At 48.2% G+C, this 10483-nt stretch overlaps 2 protein-coding genes across 2 annotated transcripts; one reads left to right on the top strand and one right to left on the bottom strand.

The window, feature by feature from the left end:
• The first annotated feature begins 11 nt into the window (after positions 1 to 11).
• LOC9645332 (60S ribosomal protein L8) lies at positions 12 to 1145 on the top strand. Its single transcript, XM_002969904.2, has 2 exons — positions 12 to 495; positions 680 to 1145. The coding sequence occupies exons 1-2, from the start codon at positions 56 to 58 to the stop codon at positions 1020 to 1022; spliced, it is 783 nt and encodes a 260-aa protein (XP_002969950.1). The 5' UTR covers positions 12 to 55; the 3' UTR covers positions 1023 to 1145.
• A 328-nt stretch (positions 1146 to 1473) lies between these two features.
• On the bottom strand, positions 1474 to 10483 carry LOC9645331 (protein SABRE). Its single transcript, XM_024674714.1, has 22 exons — positions 10046 to 10483; positions 9872 to 9983; positions 9547 to 9819; positions 9258 to 9496; positions 8994 to 9198; positions 8769 to 8939; positions 8640 to 8717; positions 8348 to 8584; positions 6382 to 8292; positions 4679 to 6329; positions 4525 to 4631; positions 4106 to 4465; positions 3938 to 4056; positions 3633 to 3888; positions 3373 to 3588; positions 3168 to 3304; positions 3046 to 3118; positions 2895 to 2996; positions 2355 to 2846; positions 2134 to 2301; positions 1755 to 2085; positions 1474 to 1692 (listed from the first exon to the last, which is right to left on the bottom strand). Exons 1-22 carry the CDS (start codon positions 10114 to 10116, stop codon positions 1571 to 1573), a joined length of 7431 nt encoding a protein of 2476 aa, XP_024530482.1. The 5' UTR covers positions 10117 to 10483; the 3' UTR covers positions 1474 to 1570.

Raw genomic sequence — 10483 nt, 5'->3', positions numbered from 1 at the left:
TTTAGGGCGTTTTGTCTTTCCAGCGGCTAGGGCAGGAGCGAGCGAGCTAGGAGCAATGGGGCGCGCCATCCGGGCACAGCGTAAGGGTCGCGGCTCCGTCTTCAAATCTCACACGCACCACCGCAAGGGTCCGGCGCGGCTCCGGAAGCTCGATTTCGCGGAGCGCAATGGCTACATCAAGGGTGTGGTGACTGACGTGATCCACGATTCTGGCCGTGGGGCGCCGCTGTGCAAGGTGACATTCCGCCATCCCTTCCGCTTCAAGCACCAGAAGGAGCTCATGATCGCTGCCGAGGGGATCTACTCTGGGCAGTTCATGTACTGCGGGAAGAAGGCTCAGCTCGCCATTGGGAACATTCTGCCGCTTAGATCCGTGCCAGAGGGAGCTGTGGTGTGCAATGTGGAGCACCGCGTCGGGGACAGGGGCGCCTTCGCCAGGGCCTCTGGAGACTACGCTATCGTCGTCAGCCACAATCCAGACATGGGAACCTCCCGGTAATGCTTTCGATTTTTCTTCTTGAGCTTTTCTTGTTTTCATGCTTCCATTGTTCTAACAAACAATGCTTTCGCTTCTTCCCGTGCTTCTTTCCGTATCTTTGGTTTGTGTGTTTGTTTCTCGTTTCCTTGTTTCGATTCATACTTTGTTTAACAAGCAAATTCTTGGTGAGATTTTCTGCAGTATCAAGCTCCCATCCGGGGCCAAGAAGGTGGTTCCCAGTGGCTGCCGGGCGATGATCGGGCAAGTTGCGGGAGGTGGCCGGACTGAGAAGCCTCTGCTCAAGGCGGGCAACGCGTACCACAAGTTCCGCGTGAAGCGCAACAGCTGGCCCAAGGTTCGTGGTGTGGCTATGAATCCCGTGGAGCATCCCCACGGAGGAGGTAACCACCAGCACATCGGTCACGCCAGCACTGTCCGCCGCGACGCTCCTCCGGGGCAAAAGGTGGGTCTCATTGCGGCCCGGAGGACTGGGCGTCTCCGTGGACAAGCCGCCAGTGCCGCGGCCAAGACCGAGAAGGCATAGAGATGAGCAAACAAGAATCACAAAAAGAAAAACGCAAACCACGTTCGCGAACCAAGTCTTATTTTCCTGGTTTTGTAGCCTTATCAACTTTTTCTAAATTGAGTTTTTGTACTAAGAAGCCAACCGGTTTAGGGTTTAGGGCTTAGCCTTAAACCCTACTATGTTTTCTTCAGGGTTTAGGGTTTATCGGTCCGACGTTTTCCGAAAGGCATCATCGTTTCGTGGTAAAATCGAAACCTTCTTTTCTCTCTGCGACCAAGTACATTTGGACATCTTGATCACCACCACCATCTTGTTGTTAGGGTTTAGGGTTTAAGCAATCTCGCCAGAACTCCCTCGTCCTCCACGTTTTCCGAAAGAGATCTCCGGCGAACTCGAGACTTGTGGTAAAATCGAAATCTTCTTTTCTTTCTTCGAACAAGTACATTTGCTAAACCCTAACCCTAAACCCTAATCATAAACCCTATCCCTGGATTAATTATTTCCAATGTATTTACGAATATGTTTACAGTTGCTAGCTCTCGGGATCCTATCTTGTTTGAAGGCCGCTAAGACGTATCAAAATCCTCGTACGTGGAGGAACCACCGCTGGAGGCCTCGCCATCGCTGTGATACGGTGACGACGATGCTCGAGGAGACGGGCAGTACCTTTCTCCCAGAATGATAGAACCTGGCAAACACCACCAACAAAAAAAGCTGACGAGTTTGCTCTTGCAAAATGGTGAACTTTACCTTTGGATATGCTAGCGCGCTTCTTCGAGTGCCTGCGCAGGAGCTTCGTCTTCCCCTTGTGTGTTGCTCGAGAGGCCAGCTCGCCGTCGCTCCACTCGTGTTGATTCTCCTCTCCTCGTATCTTGCGCACCATGTTCTTCCTCTGGGAGTTGAATAGCCCCCGTATGGAGGACACGAACCCCTCCCCGGCGCTTGAAAAATGGGGAATGGGAATGGGAAAGCGTTCCTTGGTGCTGATCTTTGACGTGATGCCGCTGTCACTCGAGTTTGAATCGCTGTCTTGGAACGGCTCGCGGGCTTGGGCTTGCATCTTATCCTTGAATTTCTTTCCCTGGATCAATCAAGTGAGAAACCTCAACAAAGACGTTCACAGAATTACCTGCATTCCGGTGACAGACTTCAAGACACCCCAGATGATATGTTTCTTCACGCTAGAAAACAGCCGACGCCAAGAGCCAGTGAATTCGGTCCTCGTGAACATGTCCATCAATAGCCTCAGCTCACTGACGGAGATCTTCGATCCTTCGTATGTGACGAGGAGCTCCACCTGCAAAGTCACCCAGTTAAGCGGTCAGTTTCACTGCGCGCACACATTATTACCTGGCTGATTTTGATGTTATGTATCTCCAGGAAAATCTTTCGGCTCTTGGCCTCCTTTTTGTCTTCTTGAGGGGCTTTGCCAGTTCGAGCTTTACGTGCGTCCTTGGACTTGGTTATATCAACCTCGACAACGGCACTGGTTGCCGCTAGAGCGTCATCCGAGGCAGCTGCGTTTGAGTTTGAGAAAAGGACAAGCTCGCTTGTAAACCCCTCCGTATCCTTCTCACCCCAGAACTTGTCAAGTGACGCCGAGCGTTGGTGTTCCAATAAATTCTTTGACTGATTGAGAGGTGAGCAGAAAGAGCATTGTGAATGGAGGCCATTCGCTGAACTTAGTCTTCTTGCCTGAGCAGTCGATCGTTGTAGTGCTTGACCACCGTGAAGCGTAGGAGGAGTTCCAGGAGCACTGGTTTTCGATACGGACGGTTCCTTCGTAGACTCAAAGACAGCAACTCCTTTCTTGCTGCGCTTTGTTCCGGAGTTCCATACCTCCTAAATACTAATACATGAAGGAAGTCTTGGGTGAAATATGTCACGTACCTGTCGCTTTTGCGGATCTTGTTCGTCGCCAGGGAAGAAGTACTCCCACATCATCGTATACATTACTTCAGTCAGATGGATCCTAAGCGGGTAGATTTCTACCTGTTATAAAAGACAGCTCAAAGTTAGAAATAAATACGCTCGTAAGGACCTGAAACATTTCGAGTAGTGAAAGTCCCTCTCTTGGAGGTCCTTGTTTGGCGTCTACGCGAAGCATAACATTCCTGAGAAAAGTTTTCAAACTTTAAAAAAAAAAAAAAAACTCGGTATTACCTTCCCCATTCAGCTGGTGGATTCCACGCGGACAGCACATTTGATTTCGCAAGACGGACACAATTCTTGACAACAAACGACTTGGTAGTGAAACGTGCAACACCGACGTTGTTGAAATCTCTGTCAACATTCAATATCTGTGAATGAAAAAGAAGAAAGAAAAGGACATTATGATAGAAAAAATAGCTCGACATAAAATACTGACCATGCTGCTTATCTCGGCTTCAGCAAACGTATCACCATCGGATAACATGCTCCAAACAACCTTGTCAATAGCCCAAGATATTCGCATTGCAGCAGAGGGGATTTTGTTCTTTTCCCTCTCCTGTTGCGCTGCCCTGTGCATTGCAGATCTTACTGAAGTGTAAGCTACTTTCCTTTCCTTCTTTTTAAAAACTAATTCAGACTCCAGCTTCCGTACCTAGTAAAATTTCTTAGTACGAGAGGAGAAATGAAAGCACTTACAAGGCCGGACGTAGTCAAGGCTCTGTTCAACGAGTTCTCTGGAGATTCTTTTAACGAAAGTTGGTCCGGACTTGCTCCTCCGTCTGCTGCAGTGCGCCATCGCAGCCTAATGATTTTTAAATCATCCGATATGAGCTTCATGTCTCTGTCTGCTTGTTCGAGTTTGATTCTAGCAAGCTCTACTTCCTCTACACCTTCCGGTACTACTTCGTCTGCCTCTTCTACCACGTCCTCTTCCTCTTCACGTTTACGCGGCCTGAATAAAACATGTAAGGCATCAAGCTTTTGCTGATTCCAGTACCCACTTTGGAAGCGTCGCAAAGAGAAGGCTGCTTAAAACATCCACCATGATATGGAACTGACGAGAGGTCATCGTAGCTGTAATGTTGGGAGAATTGAAAGAAAGGTCCTTTAGAGCCTTTGCCTGAAGCAAACGTCAGAAGTTTGACAACGATTATATAAAGAGAACATACTTTGCAATCCGTCGATCCTCCTTTGTGGCGAATATATTGAAAATACATAGAGCACGGAAGAAAAACGCGCTCAAGTAAAGCACCTGTCCGCTTGACCTTTACTGCTCCTCTGGGAATTCGCGGTAACCATTGAATGCCTGCACCAGGGTCGACATCCGTTGGTGCGACATGAGCCTGCACATGTTCTAGCAGTACTGACAGCTCCCGACGTTTCCAAGACAGTTCAGGAATGCTTCCAAGAGTTGAAAATGAAGCAGGTCCAAGAGCCTGCTGAAGGAGCTCCTCAAGACCTACGTAGAATGTTGAATGAAAAGAGCGTGCTAATACTCGACCACTTGCGGCTGCAAGAAGAAATCGACCCTGCAAGCACAGTAAAAGCAAAGATAAATTTCTGATCCATCTATAAGAATGAAACTCACATGTGCGTCTTCTGAGTGAAGATTAAACTGAGGCTGAATGACGTTGACCATAAACTGCAGCGTTTCTTCTTCCTCAACATTTTCCTTTAGCCTTGAACGTAGCATCTCTGAAAAACAAAAGTTGATTTCCATGCTTTCTCTAGGAGCATCGTACCTTGAGATGGGGCAGAGCTTATAGCTTTTGCACCCTGCTCAGCAAGAACAGTAGCCTTTTGCTTCTCCTCCACCAGCTTGCGTTGAGCATATTGCCTGGACGGTGACGGCTTCGGTGCTTCAAAAGCTTTGGAGATATCTCCTACCCAAGCCCATACAGCATCCCGATTGCACACGGTCCAAAACAGCTTGAGGCTGTACAAAGAAACTCTGAGACAGTTGTCCGCCAGCACTGCATTGAGGCCATCGTCGTCACTTGGATCTGAGGACGTTGCATCGGGAGGATCATTTTCACTATCGGAAAGCCTGTAGTGACCAGACCCACGAACTTGAACGTTTTCTCTCCAAGGAGAAAGCCGTGCGGTGTCCGCTTTCGGAGACTGCCTCCTTAATGTAAAGCAATCCGTAGAAAGAAGAAAACCATCTTCCTTCAGCTTATCAGAGTGAGCACTGCTGTGAATACCATTCTCAGAGTCGGAAAGGGCCTTGAGCTTGGTCTTCAGCAAATGGACGTCCAGTCCCTGATAGACTAGATCGAGGATATCACGCTTGGTTTCAAAGGTATACCTCTGAAGCCCCCGACTGTAGCAAAGTTCGTAACGTAGCTTCTGCATGCTGAACGTAAGCCCCTCGGCTGGATCATCGTCTGTTACAGACGTGTGACGAATAAAAGCTGGAGTCGAATCCACTCTAAGTATGAACTCGGTCAGAACTTTATCGAGCGACAAGTTGCCTGAACGCGGTAGCCTTTCCACCCCAAACCTTGGCCACCTTGAGAATGAGCGCAGCTTATGTGGAGGTGAGTAGTAAAGATTCCACCACTTGAACACCCACATAAGATCCTGTGCGCTGAGGTTCATATAAGGAACGTCGACTCGACAAGAACCTGGTAGCTGTGAAGGCGAAGAAAACTTCTGGCCTGTCCTGTTTCTCCTCATGCTAATCCCACTCTCTCCTTTTGGAGCATAAGTTTGAAGAGAGAAACTCCATATCAGCGACAAGGAGAGTGAGCGGAACGGATCATAAACTAGTTCTCGCGAACGCTGCTCGATGGGAAACGCATGAAGATAATGAAATAAAGGAGCACCCGATGCACAAGTCCAGTCCATAGTAATGACGAGTTGAAAGACCGGAGCGTGGATGAACTGGTGCTGTTTCTCCAGTGCCTCCCAGCTGGATATGTACATATCAAAGTTGTCCCCCTGGAATGAAAGCGATCCTTCAGCCTGGCTGATAACCATCGTACTCGAGATCATATGCATCCGGTTCTGAGTCTCGTAAGGATCCGTTGTCGCTAAAAAATTCCACTCGAAATTGGAAACGGTGATGCTGTTGAACCCATGGACGTAATATCTCATGTCGTCCCACCAAGGCAAGTTTTTCTCCTTTTTGACGAGAGGGGGTCTGTGTACCAGTTCCTCTCTCACGCTGAGGTTGTACCTCCGTAGAGCAACAGTGAAGGCATAGCTCACGTCGGCGAAGGCAGGTTCAAAACCGACACCGTAACACACTTTCGCTGTAGTAATCTCAATAGGCAGCTCGCTGTAGAACTTATACGATGGCGTCGTGCCACTCATGGAACGCAGCATCTCCACAGCTCTCCATCGGCCGACATATAGGTGTTGCACCATCTGCTTCTGGAAACATGTTGCCTGCAAGGAAGAGAAGGTTGGAAAACATCACAACTAAACTACAGTCTGGTACCTGCTGAGCAAAGATGGCGATCCCTTCGCACCTTCCAGAAGATGCCGAAAGCATAGGCGTATAATCTCGAAGACAGATCGCAAGTGATGTCATTCCGAATATAACGTGCCCGCCATAGAGTCTTGAAAATGGAACTTGCACGTCCGGCTGCACGCAGTCAAGTCTCCGTATGGCTTCAATCATTCCAGATCTGCCTCCTTTGATTCTCGTCAGCGTGAAATCCAGAGTTTCTGCCGAAATAGACATCAAGGAAGCTCTCCTGACACTTGTTCTGAACTTCGCTTGAAATCCTGTGCCACAAGCCCCTGACCCTCGACTAGGAATGAGCTTGGAACAAGCCCGCCTATATTCCTGAAATGATTGTTCCTGCAGCTGCTCCCACATTTTCCGCTTTTCCTGCTTCGTAAGTTGTACTTTTGCATACGACTCTTCCAGAAGCTTTTCCCGAACGAGAAGTACACGGCACTGCTGTTGAAGAAGAAGATGATGCTCGTCTAACCAACCTTGGAGAGGTTCTTCTTCTATCTCTGCTTTTATACCGCGGACGTGAAGCTTCATAGAATGCAGTTGGAACGAAGGCCTGTCCTTTGGTTTCGAAAATTCTGGCATACTCGTCCGACGCATCGAGATTCTCTTTGCAACCATTGCAAGTTTCAAGCCTCTCCAAGTGTCCTCAACAGCGTCATCGATAGCACGAAGAGGTAACCTGTATGGCATAATAATAAGTACGCCAGCCCCGTGTATAACGATATCCCAAAGCTGTCTTCCCCTCGACATATCCTGCTCTTGAAGTAGTGATGGTACTCGCGAAACCTGGAGTCGATCAATCCTGGCTACAGCAGCTTTGTTGAAAGCTACTTCCACGGTCTCAAAGAGCATCCCCACAACCGCATCCTCAGAGAAAAGAGATTGTATATGAACCGAACCTTCAACTCCATCAGCCAGTTCAGCATTGATGTTCATGTCTTCGATGTCGACGGCATAATAAGCTTTGGACTTCGAAGTAGCAGCCTTCTTGGGATTCTTGGCAGCGCCACGATTGCGCAATAACTCTTTCACCCCGAGGCTCAGCTGGTAGAAAAACAAGTGCACGTCTGGATCCCAGTGGAGTGAAACATTCCGTGCACTCAGAAGGAAGTGCATGACGACGTCGTTCGCTAGCTTCGCAGGCCTGTGAATAAGCTTGACAGCGTGCATTGCCAGCAGCGTCTTTTCGGCGACGTTTTTCTCATCTGCGCCTACTTCCTCGTAAAGCATTCGACCACTTTCAAGCTCCAGAAGTGTAGTTTTCTTCTCGCGATCGAGAGAAACGACGATGAGAGAGAAGGTGACGGTCAGCTTCTGCTTCACTCCCGACGAACTTGTTTGATTGAAGGCTACGGGCTTGACCCGGGCAGTCCGCAGATTATCCTCCTGCTTTGTGATGATCACTATCCCCCCCTGGCTACCAAAGTTGACTTTCTTCGGATCAGAAACAGTCGAGTCCTCAACGTGCATCTGCTCTTCAAGATGAAAAACTAGCTGCTCAAGCTGGAGTTTAATTGTAGTACCCCGTTTATGACGTTCCTTTTCTTTGGTAGTTCCAGTCCTCCTGTCCTTTAGGCAAGATTTAATCGAAGCGAGAGCGAATAAAGCAGCTTTGATGTTGAGCATACCAATATACACCTCGGTCGCACCTGCTTCAACCGTCACTGCCGGAGTTTCCCCTGCTCCTTCTACACCACTGTCAACGGCTATGCGGGATAAATGCAGAACGCAGCCAGAACCGCCTTCGACACCAACCAGAAACTCCGTCGGAACTCTCATCCCTTTTTCAATCCTGTTGAGGTAAAGCTCGCCCAGCTCAGCGTGAACAACAACACCGTGACTTGGTATGATGTTGATGTACAGATGAGAAGTTTGAGAAAAAACCTGTTACAGAAAGTTAAGCAGTTGCAATTCCATCTTTGAAAGAAAACGTACTTACGTGCATAAAGGCCCATCGCTCGAGGCTATAAAAGAAAATCGCCATCTCAGGAGCTGAAATGCTACAGCTCCATGATATGCTCATTTTCCGAGTCGGCGCAGTCGAGGAGCTCCTTCTCTTCTTCTTTACAGGACGAAACGACTTAAGCTGCATAAACTCGTCGTATCTGCTCATATGTAAGTTGACCTGCGTCCCTCCCAGCTTCACATCTACTTCCACTCGCAATGGCCGAACCAACTGGAAAAGTAGAACTCAAGGAAGGTCGAAAGTAAGATAACAATCAACTTGTTACCTGCGTAGGGAATTCCACAGAAACATTGACAGAGACCTTCATGATATCGAGCACGGAACTTTCTTCATCTTGAAAAACCTGTGTAAGACGAGATATGAAGTACAATAAACCATCAAATGAAATGCTTACATGAATCTCGCCCAAGTCTACTTCAATGTCAAGCAACGAAATAACGCCCACGTTATCGAGTGGGCTGGATCTGCTTCCATGCAGAAAAATACCCTTAATCTCGTTCTTAAATGAAGCTAATTCGGAGGAAGTTTTCGCTTCGATAGTGAACTTGGGCAAACTGAAGTTGATCTAGGATAAGCGTCAACGTTAGTATGGAACACAGAAGGGTATGAATGAGCTCACCGCCTCCGGGACCTTTCTTGCCAAAATTCTTGCTTCGTACTCGGGGTGTATTTCTCGAGACTCGTGATTTTCTATATGAGGAATCTCCTGAGGATCTGTATCCGACACAGTTTCCAGAGGGCCTCGAGGCATCGACTCGGCACTTATGTTAAGTATAGCCTCACCGCATCCTGCCTCCAACTGTTTGATCACCATCCCTGCTTCTCTGCCATCGATGCAAAGTTACTCTTTTTTAGATTTTACAAACTCAATTATCAAGATTACCTGTCGTGATCTATAATTCCTGACACCGAGAGATGCTCCAGCGAGAAATAAAAGTCTCCGTTGGCTTCAATCTTTCTCAGTGGTCGAAAAATCCCAGGAGCATCTGTCAATCGCTTATCTTCACCGAGATATAAAACGATTGGTGCAAGATAAAATTTCACTCCGAGAGAAAAAACAGCAGCATCGTCCCGGAAAGTATCCACTTCCAGCTCTTTAACATCCAGCGTTATCGTCGCGGTCTGCAAAACAGCGAAACCCAGTTTGATAGAAGAAAAAACTCAACGACTACCTCCACAGTTTTGACCGCTATCTCATTCACTGAGACGCTGAGGTACTTGGCAACGTTGGTCACCACCATCCATATTCCGCGACCAGTAGAATTGTGCCTGTGTCTTTTCTTTCCTCGCGGTCGGGAACTTTTGTGTTTTCTGAGTACCACCTCAACGTCAGAAATGATCAACTGGAGTTTGGAGCTCCAAGATAGGATGTTCCAGCCAGTTGTGCCCGGAGGCTTTTTCACAGAAACTTTGAGCTCGCTGACAGTGAGATAAGCCACCGGTCCCTGCAAGTTCATCGCTTAGAGCAATCTACGCGGGACAAGTCGCAAACATCACCTTATGAAGATCGATGGAGATTTCTTTGATCCCATTTATTCCAGCAATGCGGAATCGTACAGTGCCACCGATCATTCTGCTCACCACCCATGCAACAAGACGTGCTGTGCAACTGATGATAAATTTGAACAGAGAAAAGTGAATAATAAGAATGAAATCTTCCTTGTGACTTACGTGAAAACAACGTAGCCCACGACAGCCAGTAGCAAGAACAGCAGCAAGAATTTTAGTGGAGTGAGCTCCATTGTGACGGCCACGACCTTCTGTCATGTTCATACGCGAGAAATAATCCAGCCGCCGGGAGCTCTTACGCCGCAAAATTTCCATCCCAAAGCCACCTCAATGTAGCTTCCCAAATCCATTCCCTGCCACTCTAGAACCAGAAGCTACCAGAATCCAGCTCCTGGACCGAAATTCCGCCCTAAACAATCGCCAGATCCACGAGACCTCGCCGCAGCGCAGGCGAGAAACGATCTGCTAGGTACCTGATCGCGGCATCGAATTCCACCGCGCGATTCTCCCCACGGCGCCGAAAAACCCTCATTTTCTCGCCGGGGCAAAGATTTGACTTGCGAGCTTTATGAGCACCCAGCTCTATCCTAGCCGTCGGAT

This window comes from Selaginella moellendorffii, unplaced genomic scaffold (genome assembly GCF_000143415.4).
Source record: "Selaginella moellendorffii unplaced genomic scaffold, v1.0 SELMOscaffold_13, whole genome shotgun sequence".
In the NCBI taxonomy this organism is placed as follows: domain Eukaryota; kingdom Viridiplantae; phylum Streptophyta; class Lycopodiopsida; order Selaginellales; family Selaginellaceae; genus Selaginella; species Selaginella moellendorffii.
The sequence above is the reverse complement of the archived record's forward strand: the minus strand, read 5'-3'. Positions and strand labels throughout refer to the sequence as shown.

What these genes read in the sequence shown, in the direction of transcription:
- LOC9645331 (XM_024674714.1), bottom strand. Translation starts at nt 10,116, where the DNA reads ATGGAGCTCACTCCACTAAAATTCTTGCTGCTGTTCTTGCTACTGGCT. An exon ending in AGCGATGGGCCTTTATGCAC is followed by an intron (nt 8,293 to 8,347) that starts GTAAGTACGTTT and finishes TTTCTGTAACAG; the next exon opens with GTTTTTTCTCAAACTTCTCA. An exon ending in GAGGATCGACGGATTGCAAA is followed by an intron (nt 4,057 to 4,105) that starts GTATGTTCTCTT and finishes CGTTTGCTTCAG; the next exon opens with GCAAAGGCTCTAAAGGACCT.
- LOC9645332 (XM_002969904.2), top strand. Translation starts at nt 56, where the DNA reads ATGGGGCGCGCCATCCGGGCACAGCGTAAGGGTCGCGGCTCCGTCTTC. An exon ending in CCAGACATGGGAACCTCCCG is followed by an intron (nt 496 to 679) that starts GTAATGCTTTCG and finishes GATTTTCTGCAG; the next exon opens with TATCAAGCTCCCATCCGGGG.